This window comes from Podarcis bocagei (assembly GCF_964188305.1).
Source record: "Podarcis bocagei genome assembly, chromosome: 2".
NCBI classification, from domain to species: domain Eukaryota; kingdom Metazoa; phylum Chordata; class Lepidosauria; order Squamata; family Lacertidae; genus Podarcis; species Podarcis bocagei.
In genome coordinates, this window is record NC_138126.1 from 102,304,968 (window position 1) to 102,331,672 (window position 26,705).

General features: G+C 47.2%; 1 protein-coding gene across 3 annotated transcripts; it reads right to left on the reverse strand.

Moving 5' to 3' along the window:
- Nucleotides 1–1,400: 1,400 nt before the first annotated feature.
- On the reverse strand, nt 1,401–26,705 carry USP36 (ubiquitin specific peptidase 36). 3 transcript variants are annotated; one of them, XM_081180862.1, is made up of 17 exons: nt 26,249–26,705; nt 25,575–25,677; nt 25,148–25,215; nt 24,703–24,773; nt 23,584–23,666; nt 22,664–22,775; nt 21,677–21,817; nt 20,127–20,227; nt 18,167–18,305; nt 15,686–16,375; nt 14,298–14,413; nt 9,984–10,508; nt 6,787–7,046; nt 5,122–5,280; nt 4,405–4,520; nt 3,833–3,968; nt 1,401–3,179 (listed from the first exon to the last, which is right to left on the reverse strand). In XM_081180862.1, the coding sequence occupies exons 1-16, from the start codon at nt 26,388–26,390 to the stop codon at nt 3,837–3,839; spliced, it is 2,958 nt and encodes a 985-aa protein (XP_081036988.1). In that variant the 5' UTR covers nt 26,391–26,705; the 3' UTR covers nt 1,401–3,179; nt 3,833–3,836. The 3 variants fall into 3 exon arrangements, with proteins under 3 accessions (XP_081036988.1, XP_081036989.1, XP_081036987.1); XM_081180863.1 differs by having other exon boundaries at nt 1,401–3,197; nt 23,584–23,663; nt 26,249–26,703; XM_081180861.1 differs by having other exon boundaries at nt 1,401–3,197; nt 26,249–26,700.

Genomic DNA, 26,705 nt, shown 5'->3' on the forward strand with positions numbered 1-26,705 from the left:
AGAAATAGTGCTTCAGGTTAAGAACTTTGCTTCAGGAGAAGAAGAGAAACTGTGCTCCGGTGGCACAGCGGAAGCAGGAGGCCCCATTAGCTAAAGTGGTGCTTCAGGTTAAGAAGGGACCTCCGGAACGAATTAAGTACTTAACACGAGGTACCACTGTAAATTGCATTTAGGCACTCTTGGCAGGTTCAGCAACATTGGCCAAGAACATCAGAGCATATAGTTCTGCTCTCCTGAGGGCCATTACTGCACCATCAACAGCCACAGACAAACCTGTAGGGGTCCCTGTGATTTCCCCTTCCCCTATCAGTTAGTGGCCCCCTTTGCCTGCCTCCAAACCCTTCTAAATCTCAATTAAAAATAAACTAGAAATAAAGAAAAAAGCATTGACTAGCTACAGTATCTAGCATCTTTGGGGAATGGCTGTAGCTCAGTGGTGGAGCACAACTTTTGCATGCAGAAGAACTCAAGTTCAATCCCCAGCATCTCTAGGTAGGGTCAAAAACCCCAGAGAGTCACTGCCAGTCAGTGTAAACAATACGAGGCAAGATGGACCAATAGCCTGATACGAGTAGAACAGCAGCTTCCTACACTCGCTCCCTATAAGGGAGCATGGTAACGCTACAACTTCTCAGCATGACGTGTGTGCTTAACAGCAAACCACAGGAAGAATATTCACTCCACTGAGTGTGGCATATATAAAATCTACAGCTGTAAAGCTGTTCAGGCGGAGTTGGGGTGAACCTGGAAGTGACATGGCCTTTCAACCACTGCAGCAAACCTCTCCTCAAGGGTTTGAGAATCTTTGCAATATGCATTGACCCCATGCATGTTGCGAAGCTAAGCAGGGTCCAGTATAGTTTCAAACTGGATGGGGGACAATGTGTTGAGATTCTTGCATTGCTGGAGGGTTCTGACCCTCGGGGTATCTTCAGACTCTACAATTCTATGATTCTATAATGCGGAGCCTGTTCAGGTGGATAGTGGGGATCAGTCTCTAAGGGGCACGAGATTCCCCCCTCCCCCAAAAAATCCACTTGTTTCTACTGGTTAGGTCAAATGCCCTTATTTCAGAGGCTGGGCTCAAGTCTTCCCCCTAGCTTTTGCCTTCAGTTCTGCAATAGGCTAAAGCAAAGGCATGCACATAAGGGTGTTACGATGTTAGGATGTCTTGAAAAGTACCCAACATAACCACCCCGGTGCTGCAACTACACAGATAGATGAGTGTCCACAGAAAGTGAGAGTAGGAAGGCCTGAGACAAGGGGGATAAACCAAGTGGAACATAGTAGTTCTCAACTAGGGCTTCAGACTAATGGCAAGCTTAAGAGGTGAGCGGTCATGGAAGAATTACTGCTGCAATCAATCACAGGAGAAACCGACGAGACTGAACACACACACATACACAAAACATTCCTTTATTGCACCATGAACCATTGCTACAACTAGGGCTACTGCAGCAAGCCCCAGCATGAGGTGCATAATACCCGCTTGGGGTATCTACATGTTGGCAGGAGATTGTTAAACGGGCACTGCCAGAGGGGAAGAGACTGCTCCCCGCTGAGAGAGTGAACAGGGTCAGTGCCCCCCCTCCCCAAGAAAAAAAAAAGAATCGTAATAATCATAATAAATCATCAGCTCAAATTAAATGCAATGGCCAAAACCGTTTTGGTAACTGCTTGGATACGGTGGAGAAAATAAAGCTAGTTTTCAACCTTTGCACCCAATCTATGAAGAGAGGAAATGGGTGCCAAAGTTGAACGAGCAATGCTGGGAATGGGTGGGATGCACACGGATTGCCCCTCCAACCAATCATGCACTTGTGGGGAAGTTACAGGTAAAGGCTGCCTACCTGGGAGTAAGCCACCGAGGTTAACAGCTGGACAGCAGCAGATGCAAGGGAATAAAGGAAACCCTAGGCCAGCCCTGCAGGAACAGGACCCCTTGCACCACTTGGCTTGACAACTACCCACTGAAAAAGGTTTGGCACAGGGACACTTGGGTCTCTCTCATTTTGGCAGGCAGCAGCCCGCTCTGCCTTGGTGCCAAAGCAAGGGATGTTTCGGGCAACCTCTCTCCAACGCAAACTCCCAAGTTGGGAATATGCTGCGAGAGACTCAGGTCCTCTTGGAGTCATTAACTTCTGCCACACAAGCTGTGCAATGATGCCTGCCGGAAGTTAATTAGGACAACGCTTAAGAGGAGGCACGGAAAAAAGACCCAAAGCAAGGAAGATTCAAGACTGCAAGTGGGGGTGTGAATGTCTGAACACTCCTTTGTGGAAAAGAACTCCTAGTTAAAGTGTGCGTGGATTTTTTTAATTATTATTGTTGTGTGGAGAATTCAAACATTTCTTCCCCTGCCTGCAGCTTGAAGCAACACACTCCAGCAACAGGCAAATCTCAAATGAACCGTGACTTAACTATGGCTGGAGAATGCTACCGAGAAGTTGTCATTGCAAAGCAGCACCTTTTGAAGGCCCTGGCAGTGAATGCATTTGAACACAACTGTACAGGGCAGGGCGACCTGACCACCCGCTTTCCTGGCTGTACAAAACTCAAGTCCCAAGTGTTTTGTACAGCAGGAACAGCATGTGGGAAATGGTCTTGAAAAATATTTCCAGAGTGGAGCATTTCATACTTCTCTGAAATGGGATAAACCAGAGAAGGGGCTGCAGATGCGTGGAGAAATGCCATGTCAGTTGCATCCTGTCCTAATGACTCAGCCAGGGAGTGGGGAAAGGGGCAAATGTACCACAACAACACCCAGCTCTTGAGGAGTTGGGACACAGCTCTCGGCTTTCTCAATCTTCTCTTGGCAGGAAAGGGAACAGAGGGCATCACAGCTCATCATGCTGACACATGGTGGCGGGCGGAGGCAACAGAGGGATTTCATTTCAAATGGGCTAGTTGCTCTTAGCTCCACTGCTGATCCATGCCTGATGCCCACGGGTACCCAGGGACAGGACCTTCCCCGGGCAAAGGCTCCTCGTGACACTCTTGCAAGTAAGCGGCGATGGGTGCCTGCATTTCCCCAGGCACTGCACAGAAGATCCATCAGAGCCTTCAAGGCAAGAGGAGGACATTCCCCGTGAGTCCCGTTGAGTTGGCAACTCGCGACTGTTGACAGAATTGTGTTGGTCACCGGGCGCTCCAAAGAACCGGAGTTCGCCATAGCACTGCTGCAGCCAAGAACTCATCTGCGGGGCCGAGATGGAGAACAAATCAGTGCCACAGGAAAAGTGTTACTGGATTGCACCCTCTTGACCACTGGGTGGTGTGAGGAGCAGAAGGAAGAGAACGAAGTTGAAAAAAGCAAGCTAAAAAAAACAAATAAGGGGGCAACAGAGATCCTGCAACCACAGGTTTAAATGAGGGAAAGGAAAAAGAATGGCAACGCTGCTTTGTAGAACTCCTACATCTGCATATTGTAGAAGGTCCTACAAGACTTCCCTCGCCACTGCTCAAATCCCTCGGCAGAAGTTGGGAGTTGTAAAAGACAAGAATCCAACTTCCATATTTAAAATAATGTAATCAGCCTAAGCAAGGACTACACGAGCTTAATATTTGCTGTAGGTATTCAAACGGTCACATTTTAAAAGCAAACAGAACCTGGTGTCTGCAGCTGATGAAGGACCCTTTATGGGTCAGTGCATAAATCAGTGCATTGTTTAACAACTGCGTTTGCAAAATCAAATACGCCTTCCCACCCCTCGCACACAGGCACCACAGTCCTAATTACGAGTCATTTCCACCGCCGAATAATTTTCCATTGCCCACTCCATAAACTGCAATTCCCCAAATCCCTCTGGTAGGCTGCACTCAAGTTCCTCACCATCTCAAAGCCAATAGCTCAGGCTAGCAACTTTAGCGGGATGTGTCACGGCCCAGAAATTACGCCGGCTTTGCAGTTTCTGGAACGCATTGCCATTTCTTCTCCGCTCACGCTTGAGTTTCTTGATTTTCTTCACCTACGGCAAGAAGAAAGAACGTGTGGTTGTTCCAGCTTCTAGCATCCAAGCTGCCATCCACATCAAGTGAAGCGTAGAAAGGACATTCCCTCCCCACTCTACTCACCAGAAAGCAGCTGCTGAGATGGAGAAAAGCTAATTAAATAATAACCCAGAGGCGATCAGCAAGTGATCAATGGGACTGAAATCCAAAAGATGTCTTCCTGACTATCACTAGGATCACCCACTAAGCCTAAAATTTGGCTCGTGCTCATAGGTCATATAACAGCTCTATTAGAAATGCAAGCAGATGTATTCTGATTGTTCTAGCAACAACTGAGCAGGCAGGCATGCTGAAGAAATATATGCTTTTCAAGATGGGAAGTCTGTTTTAAAAACAATCCAAACTAGCAACTGAACACACTAGGCTAGGCTTGCAACAGGCTAGGCTTCTTACCTTCCCACTGTCAAACTCTTCATCCCAATCGTCAATGACTGTCTGGCTCTGAGACCATACAGCATCCTGCATGGCAGCTTGGCTGATGGCCGACACCTCGCCATCCCATGTCAACACTGTGGAGGAAACACATTGGCAAAGAAGAGCTGGGGGTCGTGGCACGCATGGTCGGCCCAAGACATTTCGGCACCTGAGGCAAACCACAAAATGGTGCCGCCCTCCCCACCAGGGAAGAATGGATGAGTGAAAATCTACATCAGGAACAGGGTGGGGAATAAAGATCTACATCAGGATCTGCTGCCCCTGTGGTTTTTATTTTTCATTTTATAATAAGAACAATCCAAATACCAAAGACACATTTATCTGCTGCCTCTGTGGGTCCTGCCGTCCAAGGCAGTCGCCTCAGCTTGCCTCATAGGTGGGCCGGCCCTGGTGGCAATCCTTCCTCACTATCCCAGCCCTCTGCCCTTTCCTCATTTCTCCACTGAAGAAGACAGCAAGGTGCTATCACCAGAAGCACACATAGAGAAACAGGGACACTGTCTTATCTACAAGCACTTCTATCATAAAACACGGGGTGCCTTTTGAGAATGCCAAAGATCCCCATTATTTGTTTTCCTACTGTGGCTTAAGAGGAGGAAACCCCTTCCAAAACACAGGAGCAGTAGGGCCTCATCTGTTTATGGGAAGACCCCTTTCCTTAAAGAAGTACTGTACCTTGCTTTCCATAAGCTTTATCTGAAGAATCCTTCAGTAGCTCCTGGACCACATCAAACTGTTCGTGCTTCTGATGTACCACTTCCTTCTTTGGACTTGGGATGTTCCAGGAGCACTTGTCCCCATGTCTAAACTGGCTGCCAGTCCAGGTCAAGGCCACTGTGGAAAGAAGGAAGGGTGCGTGGTAAGAAGTATTGGCACAATCATGTCATGCAGCAAATCTGACCTGCCACTCTGCAGCAGTGCCAGGGAAACCAAGGGAACAGAACTGAAAAGAAACACAACCCCAGGAACAGATGTGTGATTTGCATTCCCAGTGGTCCACGGGCCAAGGTGAAAATGCTCACTTACACCTGCAGGGGGGAAACACGTGCAAGACACCAACAGACTATTGGAACATCTCTACCAACCACAATACTGCACAAGTTCCTAGGGTTTGCACCCAGAATTAATCACAATGGCTTGTTTAACTGAGCTTAGGTTGTTGGGCGTCAACATGTCAGAGCTGTGGGGGTTACATCTGAGTTCATCTGCACGCCTAGCAAGAGATGCCCGATGTGCATAAACCAAACAGGGAGAGGCTATGAAGCCTTGGGACAAAAGCAGAGGAAACCTTGGGAGAAAACCCACTGCCACATTCTACGTAGTTGCTAAGTAGTTAGTGTCAGGGAAGAGTTAAGAGTTAGAAGTTTCCAGTTTCCCAGAGGGAGAAAGTTTTCCCCAATAGAGGGAGGAGAGCAGTGAATCTAATATAGCTCAGATTCGGAGGAGGGGAGATACAAGCCAGCTCTAGGGAGGAGGTTAGAAAAAAGAGCGGAAAAGCGAAAGGAAGGGCGCGTTCGCCATTTTGAGAGTTGCTGGTCACGGAGAAGCAGAGCTCAGAAGGTATCTGAAATAAGTGACTCTGAGGAATAATAGTTAAAGATAAGAACAGTTTATAAGATTGTTTGTTAATACACAATAAAAAGTTATAAAAGAACAAGAAGTGTTTGTGTGGTGATCTGAAGAGGACAATGACCAGTCCTGACAGGCACCTATACAGTGGTGCCTCGCAAGACGAAATTAATCTGTACCGCGAGTCTCTTCGTCTTGCGGTTTTTTCGTCTTGCGAAGCACGGCTATTAGTGGCTTAGCGGCTATTAGCGGCTATTAACGGCTTAGCGGCTATTAACAGCTTAGCGGCTTTAAGAAAAAGGAAACAAACTCGCAAGAACTCGCAAGACGTTTCGTCTTGCGAAGCAAGCCCATAGGGAAATTCGTTTTGCGGAACGACTCAAAAAACGGAAAACTTTCGTCTTGCGCGTTTTTCGTCTTGCGAGGCATTCGTCTTGCGAGGTACCACTGTACTGCTTTTGTTTGGACATAAGGAAACCACTGTGTGTGTGTGTGTGTGTGTGTGTGTGTGTGTGTGTGTGTAAATATAAATATATAAATAGGTAACAGTTCTTCCGCGTCCCAAAAAGAGCTCTGGGTTTGGGGCAAGTGTCACTACTGCTCTTCACAGATACAGTGGAGCTCATGGCAGCTCAGCCTAGTTTAGAACTGCAGCAAGTCCAAACTCCCCTATGCCCATTCTAGGAGCTGATCTGAACTGGGGGGGTACACCGTCCCCCACTCTCCTTTCTCCGCACGCACACCCAGCTAAGATATAGATATGTCTCAAACCTGGGGGGCTGATTCTAGCAGAGGAAAGGCCATTTTCTCTCTGTTCTTCTTGGGGGCTGCTGGCCTCTGGCACAGAGCCCCCCTGCTTCTCCCTCCTCTTGTGCTTTCGGTGCTCGCTCTCTCCAGCAGGGCTGCCGCTGTCCGAAGCTGGGCAAGGAAGCTGCTTCGGCTTCTTTTTCTTCTTCTTCTTCAGGCTACAGGACTCCTCCACCGGCTCATGGGCTATTAGGCAGGCTTCTGCCTCGCGCTGTGGAGGGCAGCTGCAAAATGGATTAAAAAACAACAGCCAACCCCTTTGGTTTTATTCATTTATTTTTTTTAAAGTTAGAACTGTTCCTCCCACCCACCCAGAAAAAAGTACAATCAGCAGCCATTGCTTTAAAATAACCTGCTTTAAAACTGTATCTGAATGCAATGAGAAAGTACAAAGAATACCACCCCAAGGACCTTTTCCCCATATGAACCCAAATGGACTCTGAGATCATCATCTGAGGCCCTTTTTTGTGTGCCCCCTCCATTCGGGGTACAGAGGGTGGCAACATCTCTGGTGGCTCCCTGTTTGTTGAATAGTCACCCCAGGGAGGTTCGCCTGGTGCCTTCATTATATATATATTTAGGCACCAGGTGAAAACATTCCTCTTCAACCAGGCCTCTGGCTGATTAATACTCTACCGCCTTTTAAATGTGTCTGTGGGAAAGGGCGGGGTATTGTTTTGATGTTTTGTTTTACTTATTTACTTGTTTTTATCCTGTTTTTTATTCTGTGAATCACCCAGAGATCTTATGATGAAGGGCGGTATATGAATCTAATAAATAGGTAAAAATAAAAACCAGTCTCTTAAAACGGCCTCCATCAAAACTGAACTTTCTGCATAAAAGAATGAAATAGGACACAAAAGGGCTCGTCATGTATTTATATGCAGGATCCAAAGATGAAGACCGCTATACATGCGAGCGAAGTCTCACAACAAAATGCTGAACTGGGGTGGGTGGGTGTTCCAGTTCAGGATTCCAGCCAGCTAAACATGCCCCACTTCCCAGATATTTAGTCCATCCCCCTCCCCGCAAAGGACCAGTCAGCATTATTTGGTACTGAGCATGCTCAGTCCTTACTGGGCTATTCCGGGCTCTCCCCCCTACTGTTTTTCCTTCTGTAAACCTTGAGGTCACCCCACGCCTAATATATCTGTGCCAATATGGTGCTGTTTGGGGCTACATAAGGACTAGCACTCAGAAAAATTAAGCATATTTATATGATTTCCTTTCCTTTCCAATTTTCCATGTCTTATCCAGCAACCAGCAGCCCATGTTTCTGAGAGGGTCCAGATTTAACCTTCAGTAGGGTTGCATTATTTCAAAAAGTTGAGCTTTTGGGGGGAAACCACCCCCCAAAATAGTGATTCTAAGCTTTTGGAGCTGTTTCTGCTGCTTTTTCCATCGTGTTGCCTGACACCCGGGTTTCCCCAGACATTTTGGCGATTCGCAAAATTCCCCTTACACCATTTTTACACCTGAAAGCGAGGACAGATCAGGAATTTTCCTGATGTATGGCAAGCCTAGCCTTCAGCTACATGATCTTGCTTAAAAGGATCAGGCGTACAGAGAGATGCCAGTCAGAAACCGTCAGTTTCATCTCTAGGCAGATGTATATTCTGCAAAATGCATCTGAGCAAAACGCCCCAGAGTCTGTACCAGTAGCAGCAGCAGAATCCCAAAACCTATTTTTAGTTATACACAGATAAGAAGCACCAGGCTTCTGGAAATCTGGGAGGCATACTTCCCCCTCCCTCAGAGTTTTCATTTTACAGGGGCGAGGAAGAGGAACTTTTGGGGGAACTGAACTATATGCTGTGCTTGCTTTCTTCTTATCAAAATTATTGAGCTGTACCTTTTGGCCTGTTTAATACAGTGGTGCCCCGCAAGACGAATGCCTCGCAAGACGAAAAACTCGCTAGACAAAAGGGTTTTTCGGTTTTGTGTTGCTTCGCTAGACGAATTTCCCTATGGGTTTGCTTCGCAAGATGAAAACGTCTTGCCCTTTTTTTTAAAAGCCGCTTGAAGAGGCGCAGTTGTGACAGACCATGCTTCGCAAGACGAAAAACATCGCAAGACGAAAAGACTCGCGGAACGAATTCTTTTCGTCTTGCGAGGCACCATTGTACATCTACATCTCTACTCAGGAGACCGCCCACTCTGCTTAGCAGAGTTTACTCCCAATTGAGCTTGCACAGGATTGAAGCCTCAAAAATAAGTGCCTCAGGTTTGTAGGCACAGCCCTTTAAAGGGGAGGAAAGAAGATGGGACAGGAAGGGCCAGGATTATGCAAAACATTGGTCCAGAAGGCAGCAGGAAGGACTTGTGTAAACACAGGGCAACGCTTGGTTCCACTAGGCTCAAAGGCTCCACTTGTTTTATTATTATTTATTATTATTATTGAAGGTGATGGGGGGGCTGGGGGGAGGCCCAAAGACCCTTGAGACACAGATAACAAGGAAACACACTCCTACCTAGCAATGTAAGCAACCTAGCAATTCACAGAGGGGTCTGAGAGCTTAGTCTAAGTCTTCATGGCTTGCCATCCCAACAGTGTTAGAAACTCAGATATATAAGCCTAGGCGCCAAATGGCTCCTCAAACCAAGGTTAAAGTCGCCAAAATGGAATGTCTAGTTGCCCCTTTTGGGCAAGACGGCTCCAAAGCCTTATTTTTCAAATGATGGATTGACTGTGATTGATTCCCGGTGAAACATCTGGCTAGTTCAGATGACAACCTTGAGCTAGGTTAAGAGCTTTGAGAGCTTAAGGAAAGTTACTTGATCCAGGGACAGTCCACATATACAATGGCCTATTTCTGATCTCTTTTTCCCTAATGGTGACAACAGACCATTCATAACATAAGAATATGCTTCATAATTGAGCAGGCAGTGGGGTGGGTTAAGTGAAGACAAGCCTATAACGCTGTTCACTGCTCCTGTTCTGGCTGCACAGAAAATACATGTTGGTTCCTGAAATTCATTCCGATTGCAGAGATAAAATATAACCGATAGAATTCTACAGGATGAGGTATTAGTGTGTGAAAACAGTCTAGATCCAAGGATCCCCAGGCATGCACCTCCAGATGGTGGAGATGTCAAGTGCTCATGTTTCTCTCTCCAAGCAAAGCCCTTCCCCTAGAAAAGACAACCAAGCAAACACTCACCTGTTCACAGGGGACAGCAAAGGCTTACAGTCTTCCTCTGTTTGCTGCAGCTTCCTTTTCTTTTTCTTCTTTTTCCTCTTTTGGGTGGAATTAGCTAGACTAGGATCTGCTACCTTGCAGCCTCCAGCTATTCCCTCTTCCTCTCCCTTCCTGGCTGCCACCAAGTCAGATTCCGCTTCAGGAGAGGAGTCTCCAGGCCTGCTGTTTTCCTCGAGTTGCCTCTTCTTCCTGGGTGGGTTGGAGAGGCAGGTTCCCTCTGCACCAATGGTTCGTGTGCTCGGGATGCAATGGGTGCCTTGTTCTTCCTCCGAGAGGCTACGCTTCCTTTTCCTCTTCTTGGAGCTGGCAAGGAAAGGCCTCTTGTCCCGGTCTGGGCAAGAGTGGCTCAGTGCCTCTTTGGGCACCGCAGGTGGCGGCAGAGGGGCGGCAGAGAGGCAGCATGATTTGAAGCTGGGCAAGGGTTTGACAAAGGCGCTGCTGGCCGGCGGTGGAGGCGCTGAAGATTTGGAAGCAGATGAGGGCGTCCTAGAGAATCACACACAGACAAAGCTAAGAGCCAACCGACACCAAAGCGGCAGAAGTCTCTGCAGAAGACCGCACCCGTTTCTGTTCTAAAAGAGAGCCAGTGCCGGCCTCTTTCACAACATAAATAGTCCCTTACATCAGTGTTCCCCAACCTTGGGCCTCCAGCTGTTTTTGGACTACAACTCCCATCATCCCTCGCTAGCAAGACCAGTGGTCAAGGATGATGGGAATTGTAGTCCAAAAACAGCTGGAGGCCCAAGGTTGGGGAACACTGCCTTACATCACCCAGAAGGACAAAGCATTGTCAACCGAAGCAAAGGAAAGCCCTGTTGGATTCATGCATCTAATTCTACATTCTGTTCTCAGAGTGGTCAACCAGGTGCCCAGGACTTGGGCACAACAGCCCTTTCCCTTCTTGTGATCCGCAGCAACTGGGATACAGAAGCAGACCACCCCACATGCCCTGGGCATTAATAAACATTCAGCTTCTTCCAGGCTTAAGATTGGTATGGCGTCAGGCTTTGGAACTGTTTCTGCCCCTATCCCAAAGGCCCAACCACGCTTCACTGACCCTGCAATGTTTCCTCACTAATAATAATAATAATAATAATAATAATAATAATAATAATAATAATAATTTTTATCTATACCCTGCCCTCCCCAGCCAAGACCGGGCTCAGGGCAGCTAACACCAGGTATAAAAACAATTGATTAAAATACAACTTAAAAACAAGATTAAAATACATTAAAATGCAGCCTCATTTCAGTAGAAACTCAAATCAAAAACTTTGGGGGGATGAAAACGTCAAATCTTCACCAAGGCCAACTATCCAGACTGGTCCAGAAAAAAGCCAGGGAAATCCCCAAATAGGAGTTCCATCACAGAAGGAGAAAGGAAAAAGGAAAGGGGGAGGGGATCAAGTTGATTCCAAGCCAAAGGCCAGGCGGAACAACTCTGTCTTACAGGCCCTGCAGAAAGAAATCAGATCCTGCAGGGCCCTTGTCTCATGAGGCAGAGCGTTCCACCAGGTCGGAGCCAGTGTTGAAAAGGCCCTGGCTCTGGTTGAGGCTAATCTGATTTCCTTAGGGCCCGGGACCTCTAGGGTGTTGCTATTTATGCATCTTAAGGTCCTCTGCAGGGCATACCAGGAGAGGCAGTCCCACAGGTATGAGGGTCCTAAGCTCCATGCCACTTCTAGCTCAATCTATAGAGATTTATTCACGTAAAGATATTCATAGGACAGTCAGCTAGCACATTTCCACAACACAGGCGTGGAGTTCTTCTGGGCTGGATGATTTCTATGCCCTAATTGAGGAGTTATTTCAGGGCCAAATTCAAAGCTCTCTCACCAAGGCACTTTGGTGCTTGAGTTTTTATATTCACCAGATTGTGGAGCTATATTTGAATATTTTAAGGCCATTCACAATAATTCTTGGGGTTTTCTGGAGCAGTGAGGAACCCACCCACCCCCCGCATGGGCATTTCCCTAGAGATCACCTCCTTCTATTGCTCTGTTCTGCACTGCTTCTTGCAGGATAAACAACCCCTTAAGTTCCATCTGTATTCAAAGCATGCAGATGCTTTGCTACCTAAGTATAAGCTAATTTGTATTGCTTTTAAGAGTTTAGACTCAAAGAACAGAGTGTCTCGCCGTAGCACAAAAAGCTTGCAGTACAGAGCAATGCAGCTGTGCACCTCTGCAGAGGCTGGACAGTTGGCAAACCTGCGCCCAGGAAGTACACTTGTCTCTGGAGAACTCAAAAGAACAACGCGAGCCAACAAGACTCTCAACGCAAAAGACTCTCAACTGAGCGCTAGTAGAAGAGTAGGGAAGGAAGACTGCAGACTGCACTGATGTGAGGTTATATGGCAAGAGATGGTGGCCTGGAATCATGTACTAAGAGAAATAAAGTATTGAATTATGAATTACCAAGACAGCCCTTACTAGATGGATGCAGAACCTCAGGCACAAGGGCCAGATGCGGCCACTCTAGGCCTTGATATGGCCCTCACGAGCATCCGTGGGCCACGATCCCTCTCCCCGGGCCACAGCCCTTGCCAGTCCTACTTCATACCCTCTCAAGGGTTTTTATCTGGCTGGTATGTGCCATCGAACTCCGGTTGCCTGGATGTAGGATTCTAGAGGGGTGCATGAGTGTATTTAGAAACTTGCCTACTGTGCAAGGACAAAATTTACATTCCTAGCTCGCCCCACTTTTGCCACAGAAAGGTGCCCATAACAGAATGTAGCCCTGCATGCACCTGTTTTAGCAGTAGTATTATCTGGCTATTTTAAAGGAACTGTGGGACCCCCAAGAAGATCTCAAAATGACAGTCCGCCTTATAGCAATAGCAGCCTGTATGACCACATGTCAGGCTTGGGGGAAACCAGACCCTCTTTAATCAGAGGCTTGGCTAGGAAAAGTCTGGGACCTAGAACATATGGTGAAATTTAAAAACATAAACAGAGGCAGAGGTTGACAATAAACTGAGAACCCCAATTGTTTGGTGAGATGTAGGTTGAAATACAGGTCAAATATGAGGAGCATGGGTGGAATGAATATAAAAAGAAAAAAGTTGAACCCCATAACGACGAGTACATTTGAAGTTGGAAGTTTTATTCTATTGACTTGATGTGACCGGAGTCACATATGATTAAACGAACCATGTGCTACTTTTAAAGCAATATACAATTATACTGTCTTAAAACAGATGCATTTTAAGTGATGTGTGGCCATTAGGATGTACATAGGTTTAAAAATATTTATTGCATTATGCTTGCCACTAATGTGTTAATGCTTATTATGGGGTTGCACCCAATGAAGATAGAGTAGACCCACTGAAACTAATGGACCTAAGTTGGTCATGCCAACTATCTGCAACTGGTCAACTCTGAGGACTAACAGAGGCTTGCATCCAATGCAGTACTACGCAAGTATCCTGTTAGCATAAGGATCACCAGTTCGACAACTCCCCCGCCCCCACAATCTGCTCTAGGAATTCCTCCAACCCTCTGTAGCAAATTTGGAGCGGGGGGAAAGTCCCACTGCACAAGCAGGAATCCCTGTGCTGATGGGATGCTTATTTAGTGCTGCAATAGATACAAGCCATTGGCTACAACCCATATCATTTACCATTGTATATATGTGTGTGTGTGTGCGCGCACACATACGACACACACACACAAACATATATAGTCATACCTCATGTTACGTCCGCTTCATGTTACGTTCTTTCAGGTTACGTCCTGCGGCAATCCGGAAGTATCGGAAAGGGTTACTTCCGGGTTTGGCCGCTCGCGCATACGCAGACGTGCCAAATGACGCCATGCGCAGAAGCAGGGAATCATAACCCGTGTGCGCACAGACGCACCACTGCGGGTTGCGCTCTTTTCATGTCACAAAAGGGCCTCCGGAACAGATCCCGTTCGCAACCAGAGGTACCACTGTGTGTGTGTATGTGTGTGTGTGTGTATAAAACACAAATTAAAAAAACACAGAGGCTGCTCTCACACATAATGTCCAAGCGGGGTGACGTTTCTCATTCCCTGGCCATTTGCCCAAAGCACCCAAACCAGACACAACACCCAGTAACAGGTGGGCTTCAAGGCACATGTTAGCAATTGCAGCAACACCCTCAAATCCAGAAAGGCTTTGCTTCAGAAAAGTACCAAACGCTACAGTGACTTATTATGACAAGCCAAAGAGCCACACAGCAAGGACAGGGTTCAGAAAGCCAGGCCAGGGTTATGACCGCCCCCCACCCCCACAAGGGCCCCGGGAGCTCACCTGGGATAGTCGAGCGCAGCGGCACAGACGGGGTGGGTGGTTTTTGTAGCAGCTGGTGGAGGGTGGGGCGGCGCCAGGCGCTCACTGCTGCTCAGTTTCTGCAGTGTGTTGCTGCCCTGTAGTTATTGACATAAATAAAAACTTGGTGGTCTAAAAAGAGGTTTCCGTGACCCCAGGGGGCAGAGCAAGAAGAGAGAGGAGGGGGAAAACAAAAGAACAGGTGGGGGTGGGACAGGGAAAAAGAATCAGAAAAGTGTTTGCTGTTAGAAACAAAGGGAAAAGAAGGAAGGACATGTATAAAGACAGAACAGTGTTAGAATAAAACAATGGGCAACAGGCACCTTCCCATCTTCCTTGTTTCCAAAGAGAGGAACGAAAAAAACCAGCCAGGGTCTCTCTGCTCTGGCCCTGTGAGCAGCGAAATGCCTCCTTTAATATGGGCCTCACCAAGCAAGAGGATTTGAAGGGGCAAGAATGAGGGGAGACCAGCTCTACAGAACACAAGTTTCTCCCCTAGAGTCTGGGGAAACAGGGCCCCCCTGCACAGAATGCATTCGCAAGGCAAGACACCTGCTTAAAAGAATACTGAGCTTGTTCGCAGGCAGAATCAAGCCAAACCATGGCTGAGCACGAATAGGGCGCACGCCGGTTCTGGGAGTGGAGATCTCAGCCCCTTTGCTCCTCCCCGGGTTCTGCTTGCTGCCATGCTACCCAGGACCAAGCCATGGTTTGGCTTAGAACGGCATCTGAACCTGGGCCAAGCCACTGCTCTGCCCTGGGCAGCACAAGAGGAGTGCTGTGGCCGCAATCCTTGAATCAGGGAACCTGCACATTTGCTTTTTCACACTAAGCCATGATTTGACTTTGCATTATGTGTGGGCCGTAGTTTGCAACAATGGATTGGCAAGTAAGGAGGGTAAGTCAGAAAGCACTTGGGACTTATAAGCTGGCCAGGTGATGAATCTCCCTGGGCTCCTACCTACAAAACAGCTCAGTTGGTTAAGCATGAGACTCTTAATCTCAGGGTTGTGGGTTCGAGCTCCACTTTGGGCAAAATATTCCTGCCTTGCAGGGGGTTGGATCAGAGTTTCCCAAACTTGGGTTTCCAGCCGCTTCTGGACTACAATTCCCATCATCCCTGACCACTGGTCCTGCTAGCTAGGGATGATGGAAGTTGTAGTCCAAAAACAGCTGGAGACCCAAGTTTGGGGAACCCTGGACTAGATGATCCCTTCCAACTCTATAACTGCATATGTGATCGAGTCTGCAGTGCTGCCGCAAGCCTGAAATGCCCCTTGCCTGAATCAACCCCACCCCACCACCCAAATCACCACTCCATTTTGCCACCATTTTGGAGGTAGGTAAGGTAAAGTACCCCTAAAACGCACCTTCCTGGCAGAGAGGGCCAGCTTTTTTGCAGGTGGGGGGGACATGGTATTTCCCAGCTCCAGATTGGTCACATTAGCCAGCAAAGGCGACTTCAGCTTGGCAAACTTGGAGTCCTCGGAAACAGATTTCCCAGAGGCACAGTCCGATTCCTGAGAGGAGCAGTAGCCGTTGACGCCCATCGTGGCCTGCGGGAGTCCTTTGGCTGGGCGATGTGCTGGACTGGAGGAAAAGGAGCTGCTCGAAGAGGACGAGGAGGAAGAAGACGAGGAGGAAGAAGTCAAAGGCGAGGAGGCCTTGCTCGGCACCTCTGGACCTTCCTCACGAACTTTGGCCTCAGGGTCTCCTCTGGGAGCCTCTGGCGGCTGTGAAGACAATGCCAACCCCTTGTCTCCCCAGGAGCTCTGCTTGCCCATCTCCACCCTGACACTGGTGGCCTCGCTGAAGTCCTGAGATGTTTTGAGTGGCAAGAGAGGCTGCTTCTTGGACCTCTTGCTGAAGTCGTCTAGGAAAGACAGCTTGGCAGGGAGCTTAGGAGAGGAGAACCCAACAGCAGGGATGAGCTTCGGATGAGGAGAAGGAGGAAGCGTCCCGTTCTGGGGTTTGGAGTTGGAAGCAAAGGAGCTGCGGGGAACAGGGACGCCAGGTTCCTCAGGGTCCAATGTCTTCCTGGCCTGTGTCACATCTTGCCTCTGTAGCGTCAGAAGATAATAGGTGTTGAACGAAGACAGGTAGAGCCAATACCACAAAATGGGAACTGCTCCCCCTGCTCAATAAACTGTTCAGACCAATCCAAACGCAATACCCCGCAAACTGCCAGATGTATAAGCAGACGGCATATAAGGTTATCTAGCTGCATGAAAGTCATGCAGTTCACTTACAAATTACTCAGGGTTAAGATTTCCCCCATCTGATCCACGGGGAAGCAACTGATGCATTTATTACCATTCAAGTCGGTGGGCTCTGGCCTTGTTCTCAAAACAGGAGAGGACTGCTACAATTGCCAAGTTCTGGAAGACTTTTGATCTTGGCGATTTGGATTACTGGTATACCAAGACTTAGCAAATCACCCTCTCCTTGAAAAAAAAATCTTGTTACATTAAAACTACCCAGAGGCCAAAATGCCTGGTTTGATTTTATTTCATATACTGTATGAACACAGCAGGTTCACAGACGCCAAGTCCCACTGGTTTAAGCAAATGCCTGGAATAGTTAAATTATCAGCTGCTACTAAGGGTACAGTGGTACCTCGAGTCACAAACACTTCGGGTTACAGACTCCGCTAACCTGGAAGTAGTACCTCAGGTTAAGAACTTTACCTCAGGATGAGAACAGAAATCGTGCGCTGGTGGCGCGGCAGCAGCAGGAGACCCCATTAGCTAAAGTGGTGCTTCAGGTTAAGAACGGACCTCTGGAACGAATTAAGTTCGTAACCAGAGGTACCACTGTACTTTATTTCAGAGGTGATCTCTGATTATTACAATAGACTGCCTGTTATGATGCGGTTCTAGGCCACAAAATCTTTTACTTGGGCACTAACTCAGTGAGTGTAACAGCTACTTTATTTCTTATCTCCCAACTGTAATGATTGTATTCTCTTATTATATTCTTTGTTGTTTTAACATTGCTAATTTAATGAATAGTACTCTGGGGGTAAAACGAATAACTTCCTTGGTCATACCAACTGACACCACAGGAGAGGGCTCGTGTGAGGGAATGCACCCCCATTTTTGAGTTATTTTGAAGTACTTCACATAGGAAGTTGGAATGCCAGGGAAACGGCTAGGCTCAAACCTCTCACTGCCATCTTGTTTTCTAGGCAAAGAAGCATTTAGGCATGTGAGCCTTCCCCCCTGCAGCGTGAAGTGGTACAATCCACTCACAGGTTTACCACTTTAGTGAGAATAAGTGTGGAGAAGAAGCACTAAGATGCCCAACTACTGGCACCCCATCCATTACATAAAACTGCAAACATGTTTCCCATAAAGATGCTGGGGGCAGAACAAGGCTTTAGTTCCTCCACATATTAAGACTCAAAATGCCAGTTTTGTGACTGCATCGGAAGCATCAACCCAACAATTTCATCAATCTTTTGTAGTACACTCCCCACAATTCATAACAGTGTCTTGGGCTGGCTGGCGGCCTGCTGCAGTGCATTTGTATGGCTGGAAGAATTTCAATTCCCCCCCCCCCAAAAAAAAAACTTGCTAGCACTTATGGCTGCTGATGAAAAGTGTGCGGATAACATACCAACCCAGAGAAGAGACTGCGTAATATTTTTCAGTAGCTGAAGAGAGCTTCAGGGTACTCACTCTCAATTTACTTTGGGGTTTTTTTTACAGGTCACTGGGTTTTGTTTTTCCTCAGCCCAGAATCTGCACTGCTCAAGCTTAAGACTTTCCCCTTTCCTTTTGAAGTTCAAAGTACACACAGTTCCGCCGGTGGGAAATTCTGGATGGCAGGCGGACTATGCAGATATTCACCTTGCTCATCAGTGGTGACGCGAGGGCACCATTGGTCATGCTTTTCTTCATGTGGTCGGAGACTATGCTTGCTCGGTTGGATGCAGGGCACGTGCTTTTGGAGATGGTCCCCTCAGAATTCTTCCTGGTACTTGGGATCCTTGAAAAGGGGGGAGGAGGAGGAGGAACTTGTACTTTATCGCTATCACTATTTTTAGAGGTCACCCTACTCTTCAGACCAGGGGGGTGGGGAACCTCCAACTCTTAGGCCAATCTTGGTGCACCAGGATTAATTTAGCTCAGGGAGGCCATTTCCTTCAAACCACACCCACCTGCCCATCAGCTGATGGATGATAGGACAGCTTTCAATCCTGCATTGGCTGCACAATCCGGTTCCCAGCACAGAGCAGGATCATGCAACCAAGGCAGCAAGGTTTAATAGGGCAGGGATTAAAGCCCTGATCTTTGGCAAGAGAATGCAGGTGCTGTGAACCTTCTTCAGTATGAAGGATTCCATTACAGCCACGGTGGGGAACTGGGTGTGGCTGATGAGCCAAGCTGAGTCTATTTTGGATCTGGCAAATCATCCGGGCCAAGAATTGGGGCACCCTCTGCAATCCATTCCGACGGGTAGGCAGGGCTGCCCATTTATCAGTCACCAGAGACACCACCATGACATCAGGTACCCTAACAACTATAACACACATTTATAGTGTGCTCTATCAAGCATTTCTGTGGAATTTGACACCAGAGCTTCACCATTTACACGCCGGAATTAAACGGCATGAAGTGATGAGCAGCTGGGCTTCCTTCCCCCCCCCCCAAAAAAGCCACATTGCAGGCCAAATGGGAAGGAGCACCTAATTTGGGACACAGGTCTGAGGTTCCCCACCACTGCGCTACAGTTTACAAACACAAAAGAACACAGAAGTATTTGTTTGGTCTTGGATTTAAAAAAAGAAAAGCAAATAGAGAAGTTAAGGAAACAACTTTAAACCATAAAACAGTAAACAACCCAAAAAGCCCAACAGGAAACAATATGAACACAAAGGAATATCTAAAACAGAAAAACATCTCAACTTATGTAACTCTTTGCCAGCTATAGATTGTACATTGCTAATGCATAGGCCCCTCAAATTATTCAATGGACAGTATGCAAGAGTACAATACAATTCAAACTGTTGCAGCGTTTGAAGCACCGCATGAAAATGTAACACCCGGGTTTATTATTGATTACAAATGATCAACGGAAAAGCACCACACCTCCACAGATGTTGGTGTGAGGTCATTCATAAATTGAAGACTTCAACAATAAAGGGCAGTGCAAATGCTGAATAGTAAGATTTTTTTAAAAAAAATTGTATTCTCGTATATATTGGCCTTTGAACAGTTTGGCAGAGCAGCTACTCATTAGCATTGATGTATATTTTATCACAGAGAAAGACTTTATTGAAAGAGGGTCTAAACCAGGGGTTGGCAACATTTTTTGAGGCCGGTCCGGTCCACTCCCCGGCAGACCTCCCCATGGGCCTTAGGTTGCCGACCTCTGGTCTAAACACACTTGGTTTTTAGAGTTTCTTTTATAAAAGGTACATATTATTGGGTTTTTCGCTGCTATTTATTTGTGGATCACTGCCAGGCACTCTGCTTCCCTCTGAATATTTTGTTCATTTACATGAGATGATATTTAGCAATCACAGCAACATGAAAAGGAAACCACATCAGCAGAAGCAGCTGAGGACCCTGCTAAAACAGTGATGGGTTAAGAATGGGCAAGGGTGCTTCCCAGCATTAGCAACAACCGTGTTATTATCATCGCCCCCAGTTGACCCCAGCCTGCTCCTCCCTCCATTTAAAAAAATGGACTTCTGCTCCTCTCCACTCCACTAGCATAAAGGTGACAGGTGGACTGAAGGGCACCCCAAGAAACAGGCATGAAGAGAGGCGGCCAACGGCAGGTCCCATATCATGCCCCACTTACCGAAGATAGAAAAGCACATATGCCTGTTGATTGAGGACAACTTTGATGTTGCTCGAATGCACCATTGAGTCGTTCATCTGGTACCACTGCCCATTACTAGCCTGAAAATGGGAAGAGAAAGGGGGATTTGTAGCTACAACACAGCTCAGAAGGGCAGTGTTAGGCAGGAGGGGAACAAGCACTGCACACCATCAAAGGTAGGCATAAGCTTCAATGAAAAAAGGGACTAGGTCAATGTTTCCCAAACTTGGGTCTCCAGCTGTTTTGGGACTACAACTCCCATCATCCCTAGCTAGCAAGTCCAGAAGCGGAGATGATGGGAATTGCAGTTCGAAAACAGCCAGACACCCAAGTCTGGGAAACACTGGACCAGATAAATTCATGAACAGATGTACCAGTGGCTGCAAGTCATGATAGCCAGGAATCCAACATCGACATGCACTGATAACAATACCAAGAACTGGAGAATAACCCCAGGGAGGTTAGTTACCCCACTTCTAAACTTCCCCTTTGCCATCTGGCTGGCTACTATGGGTAGGAATAAAGCCAACTAGGGCAATAAACGGTTGGATAATTCTTGTGCTAGAGATAATAAAATAATAATAATAATATTTTATTTATATCCTGCCCTCCCCAGCCGAAGCCGGGCTCAGAGCGGCTAACAACAATAAAAGTAACACAGCATTCTAAAATCAATTCATTTTAAAATCAGTTCAAAATCAAATTAATGGCAACCATTGGGCTAGAGTTCTGTGAGGATTACCAAAGGAGGGGGTCAGACTGTGCCTTGGCCAAAGGCCTGGTGGAACAGCTCTGTCTTGCAGGCCCTGCGGAAAGATGTCAAGTCCCACAGGGCCCTAGCCTCTTGTGACAGAACGTTCCACCAGATCGGGGCCACAGCCGAAAAAGCCCTGGCTCTGGTTGAGGCCAGCCTAACCTCCCTGTGGCCTGGGACCTCCAAGATGTTTTAGTTTGAAGACCGTAAGGTCCTCTGTGGGACATACCAGGAGAGGCGGTCCCATAGGTACGAGGGTCCTAGGCCGTATAGGGCTTTAAAGGTTAAAACCAGCACCTTAAACCTGACCCTGTACTCCACCGGGAGCCAGTGCAGCTGGTATAGCACCGGGTGAATGTGATCCTGCGGCGAGGACCCTGTAAGGAGTCTTACTGCTGCATTCTGCACCCGCTGGAGAGAATGTTTTTCCAGCAGGCTGCCTCCTACAACTTCCAGCCAACTTATAACATTTGGACATGAACATCAGAGCTCCAGAGATGCACTGTCTGCAATCACCAAGATTCTTTGCTGTTGAACCTCTGGAGAAAGCAGCATTAAAAGCCTGGCCACTCCGAATGCCAGCAGGGAGCCAAAGTGAGAAAGCAGGAATTCCAAGCAAGATAGCTAGACACACTTAAACTGAAGAGCATTCACGCAGTTCAGCCTTCCACACTGATGCTTGCCAATGCTTCACATTACCACCCCACAGCCTGGGGTGCAAAGCCCCCCTCTCCACTGCCAGGGCTGCCCTTTGACAACACACGAAAGGACTCACCTTGACGTAGCAGTAATAGTGCCCCGCATGGCAGCTGTATCCTGAATGTACCAGCACAGCATAGAGGCCATACATGACAGGGTCCCCGTTGCTCTGAGACATGTAGGGGCGGATATTGAGGAACTCAGGGTAGCCGACATCCTGCCAGGGAAAAGGGAAAGCATCCATGGGTCAAGAAAGAAGTTAGCATATGAAGTGTAAGTATTGATTTTTGAATTTATACTCTCAAAAATTATATAATGAATGTTTAAAGGTTAATCAGGTTTTGGTTTATATTACAAGTGAATGTATGTAAATACACCAAAATCTTGAGGGAGAATTTCCTGAAGAAAGAAAATAAATATTGTAGCTTAATCTAAGAAGAAATGGACTGTAAGTATAGACTTTTGTACTTGTCGGTTCAGATATTATTTAGAAATTTTGTTCAAACACTAATAAGTTTTGGTTTATGCCACCAGTGAATGTTTATAAATATATCAAAACCGTGAAAGAGAATTTACTGAAGAAGCCCGGGACTCTTCCTAGGTGAAACAGGTGACAAACGCCAGCACCCCGACTAACTCTTGTGCGTAACATCACCGACACTTGGTTTGATCAAACTTATCCTCGTTGATAGCTACAGGAGCCTGGCTAAAGGAACATTTAAAGACTGTATCTTCCTTTTGGACACAATGTGAATGAGGTTTCTGTTTGTGGCTTCTGTAGTAGATCTTGTACATAGCTTTCTCAATTTTTGGATTATTAATACAAGATTTAGAAAGTAGAACGGTTTTTTAGTGTTTTGCGTGCCACTTATGTGCTGCTTACTTTATACCGGTCTACTACAAGAATGGGCAGCATAGGTTCATTTCTTCAGTACTTGTATAACCCTTAAAAGGCTTGGCATGAGGTCAGAAAGACAGCAGCCACGAGCGCTCCTCCAAACCCTCTTCCAGAGGAGAAGGGACGTCTTTGTTCCCCCTCCCCGCTTTCCAGATCGCCACGTACCTTGGAGATCTTGCCCCCGCTGAAGTTGGCGAAGCGCTTGAGCGAGATGGTGAGGACGTTGGATGCCCGGTGAATGGTGAAGCGCTTGCTGGCTGGCACCTTCTTCTTGCACCTGGCACAAAGAAGAGGAAATATCAACACACTCTGGCTCCTCGTTGCAAGGCTCAGTGAAAACGGGGGATGCCCTGAGAACTCCCCTCCTGCTACGCAGCTGCACAATTGCCCCCTCGTGAGACTGGGGGGTGGGGAAGGCTATTAAGTCTTTCCCTGCATATGAAGCTAGCATCTTCTGCCCTGCAGGTGGCCTTGAAACCATCAGGGAAATGGCTTGGTTTCAATTACAGTGGTACCTCAGGTTAAGAACTTAATTCGTTCTGGAGGTCCGTTCTTAACCTGAAACTGTTCTTAACCTGAGGTGCTACTTTAGCTAATGGGGCCACACAATTTCTGTTCTCATCCTGAAGCAAAGTTCTTAACCCAAGGTCCTATTTCTGGGTTAGTGGAGTCTGTAACCTGAAGCGTCTGTTAACCTGAAGCATCTGTAACCCGAGGCACCACTGTAGAAGGCAGAGGCACCAAATAAATAAATAAATAACACCACACACTGTGAAGATACATACCCAAACTTCTCTTCTGCTTCGCTATTCTCACCACCAACCCAATTCATCACTTTGGAAATAGCTAAGAGGTGAGCCTAGTCCCCTCCCTTTTCTTTTTCCTACAGATTTTTTTTTAAGCATGAGTCAGCAGTTACTGAAGCTGTGGAGCAGAACATATTTGCCTGACCTCATAAGTTAGCACTTCCATTCTAGAAATATGCTTCTGTTGTTTTTTAAATAATAAATAAATAAAGGCGTCATTATGCAAAAGAAAAGGTGCCAAACAGGAGAGATGGATAGGTCAAGAGGAAGGCAACTCACTTGGCACACATGTAGGCATTCTCTCCACTTAGCACGTCAGCCTTTACAAACAACTCTAATGCCCGCACGATGTTGGCAGTCTGCTGTAATCAAACAGAAGAGGGACATTCATACAGAAATCACACCAAAGCTCAGGTTATAACTACACTCAGGTGAGCTCTGAAAAGAGCAGCTGGGGAAACCCAGACAGATGGGCAGCATATAAACAATAAATTTGTTGTTGTCATTAGATGATGATGATGATGATGATGATTATTATTATTATTATTATTAATGTCTCTTTAGTTCTTTACCTCGGTCCTGCATACCTGAAGAAGCATCTCCACCCCATCATTCAGCCCGGACACTGAGATCCAGCGCCGAGGGCCTTCTGGCGGTTCCCTCATTGCGAGAAGTGAGGTTACAGGGAACCAGACAGAGGGCCTTCTCGGTAGTGGCACCCGCCCTGTGGAACGCCCTCCCTTCAGATGTGAAGGAAATAAGCAGCTATCCTATCTTTAAAAGACATCTGAAGGCAGCCCTGTTTAGGGAAGTTTTTTATGTTTTAAGGTTTATTGTTTTAATATTTAATGCTGTATTGTTTTTAACACTCGATTGGGAGCCGCCCAGAGTGGCTGGGGAAGCTCAGCCAGATGGGCGGGGTATAAATAATAAATTAGTATTATTATTATTTAGGAAGTGGTTTCATTCACCCACTACCACCCCAGCTACTGTTATCTTAGCTTAGATGGGATGCCCTTTTCTCTTCCTGCCCAGTGTATGGAGAACCTCTGTCCCTCCAGATATTGTTGGACTACAACTCCCATCATCCCTCACTATTGGCCATGTTGGTTGGGGAGTCCAACAACATCTGGAGGGCCACAGGTTCCCCACCCCACCCCACCATTATTATCATTTTCTATACATCAGCCGTGCACAGGCAACCGAGTACCTATATGCCACTTGCTCGCTACACTTCAGTGCATGCTATATGCCTCCCTACACGCAGCGCTCATGTATAAGTAGGAAAGCACCATGAATCTGCTCATATGTGCAAATCCCCTGCCGGCTTATGTCCCTCTTTAGGCCTACCATGGAAAAGAAATAAAAGGGGAAAGCGTTGATTTAACACTGGCATACCCTGATCTCCAAAGCCACATCCAGGAAGGGGTCGTAAGTGTCCGAAACACTCTTGCACACGGAGCATTTCACTGCAAAGAAAGCAGAACAGTTGCTTGCCTACTCTTCATGGCCTCAGCTGCCCGCCAAGGTCATCTTTCACAAAGGGACTTCCGAGACATCAACGCTTCCACCTCGGCAGCTAGCAAAACCAGCATGGGAAGCAGCTAAATCCCCCAATTCCCAATATCCTCTTCAAAACCTGGGCAGAGGCCAAAGGAAGCCCGCAGGAAACTCTCACGGTATTGGGACATCAGCAGCTGTGTGCGCCCACAAGTCAGGTGGGCATTGCAGAAGCGCAGCTAGGCAATGAAGGAAAAACTGGAGTTGTAGAGTTATCACTAGGACTTGGTCAACGCTTCAAGCATAAAGGGCGTGAAAGGTACCGGGCTAAAGCTGTGCTCACCACGAGATCGGAGGTAGCCGCCAAAGATCTGGTGCACCAATGTGGTAGCCTGGGTCTGGCGGTCCAGCCTGGGAAGAAAAGCAGCCAAGGGTTAAGAAGAGAGTGGAGAACACCTTCACGAAGCAATATGGGGCCTCAATAGTGGCAGGGACACAGAAGCAGCCCTTAGGGCTTCCCTCCCTAGGGAGGATTACTAGCTTTTGCTTCCTTGGGCAAAGGAGAAGCAGCCACCGTTAGCTGAGTGGTGACTTACCCAGCATGCCCCCCTTTCCCCCACCCACATTCCACCTGTGAAGGTTCATGCTTCCAAGAAGCTGCTTGCACAACAGGGGAAGGTGGCAAGGTCTCATCCTGCCCATCTCTTTGCAACCAAGTGAAAGGTACGGCCCTGACCCTCCCCACCCCAGAGACAGGGAGTTGTGCATACTTGGTGTAACCATTGAGGCAGGCCTTCTGCATGGCATCAATGGTGTAGCGCAGGAACTCGTGAGCATCCTCTTGGCTGCCAAAGCGGAAGTGACGAGCAATCTCTGCCAGGTGGAGGAAAAGGACTCTGAAGTTTGGCTTCCTATGCCCGGCCAGCGCAGGTCAAGCTCATGCCAAGGTAACAGGCATCGCTGACACTTGACCGGGGCACAGGAATTACATGAAGCTTATTAGCATGCACACGCGCACACACACAAAACCCCAAACCATTCTAGATTCTGCAGAATGCTGAACTAAGCAAAATGCTGATGAGGACAGTGTATAGTGCATTTCAATCTCCCTTTTATAGTTTCTTAAATACCGGCAACCTCAGTTGGATAGTTAAAAGAAACGAAAGGAGCGCCAAAAATACCTCTAATCTATTTATGTATTTATTTATCTGCACGCCCAGCTGCCACGTCTTCAGACTTAGCTCCACAATGGGGTGATCTGCGCACCTGGCTTTTTCATGTGCAGTGCAGTGTATGGCATGTGTGTACACACACACACACACACACTCTACAGTCAACACTTCAAACAAAGAGATCTTTGGCCCCTTTCCCTGTATGTACTGGTGAGATGCATCACAACGGCACTGTACAGCCTCATCAAAACAAAGCTCCCTCAGCTGCTTACTTTTGAGATCTCGGATGAAGGACACCGGCTTGATGGCATTGCCACTGTTGGCGAAAGCCTGTATCATGTGATTCTGCATAACGCACATCATGCAGAAGCCTCCCTGGTGGCCTGCAAGAGAAGAGATCAGGAATGAATTCATGCAAAGGCTGCACAAAGGTCTGGTGGAGCAACTCTCACACAGCCAGAAAAACCATGAGTAGAGCTCAGCCTAGGAGAAGGGCATTTTGGCAGCCATTACTAAATAAATAACCTGCTGGCCAATGGCGACTAAGGAAAAGAAAGAGAAAAGCGGGCATTGAGGGCCATGTTCTTGCTTCATGATTAACCATCTGCAGAAGTAGCTGCATACGCATCAAAAAAAAAGTTGCCTCTTCTCTGCTGGAGGCAATTTAAGGTGACAAGGAAAGCTACTCACTGATATAATCAATGCACAAATTGAATTGGAGTGCAGAAC

What these genes read in the sequence shown, in the direction of transcription:
- USP36 (XM_081180862.1), bottom strand. Translation starts at nt 26,390, where the DNA reads ATGAATTCATTCCTGATCTCTTCTCTTGCAGGCCACCAGGGAGGCTTC. An exon ending in CGGCTACCTCCGATCTCGTG is followed by an intron (nt 24,774 to 25,147) that starts GTGAGCACAGCT and finishes CTTTCTTTGCAG; the next exon opens with TGAAATGCTCCGTGTGCAAG. An exon ending in TGGCCCTCTCTGCCAGGAAG is followed by an intron (nt 14,414 to 15,685) that starts GTGCGTTTTAGG and finishes CAATAACTACAG; the next exon opens with GGCAGCAACACACTGCAGAA.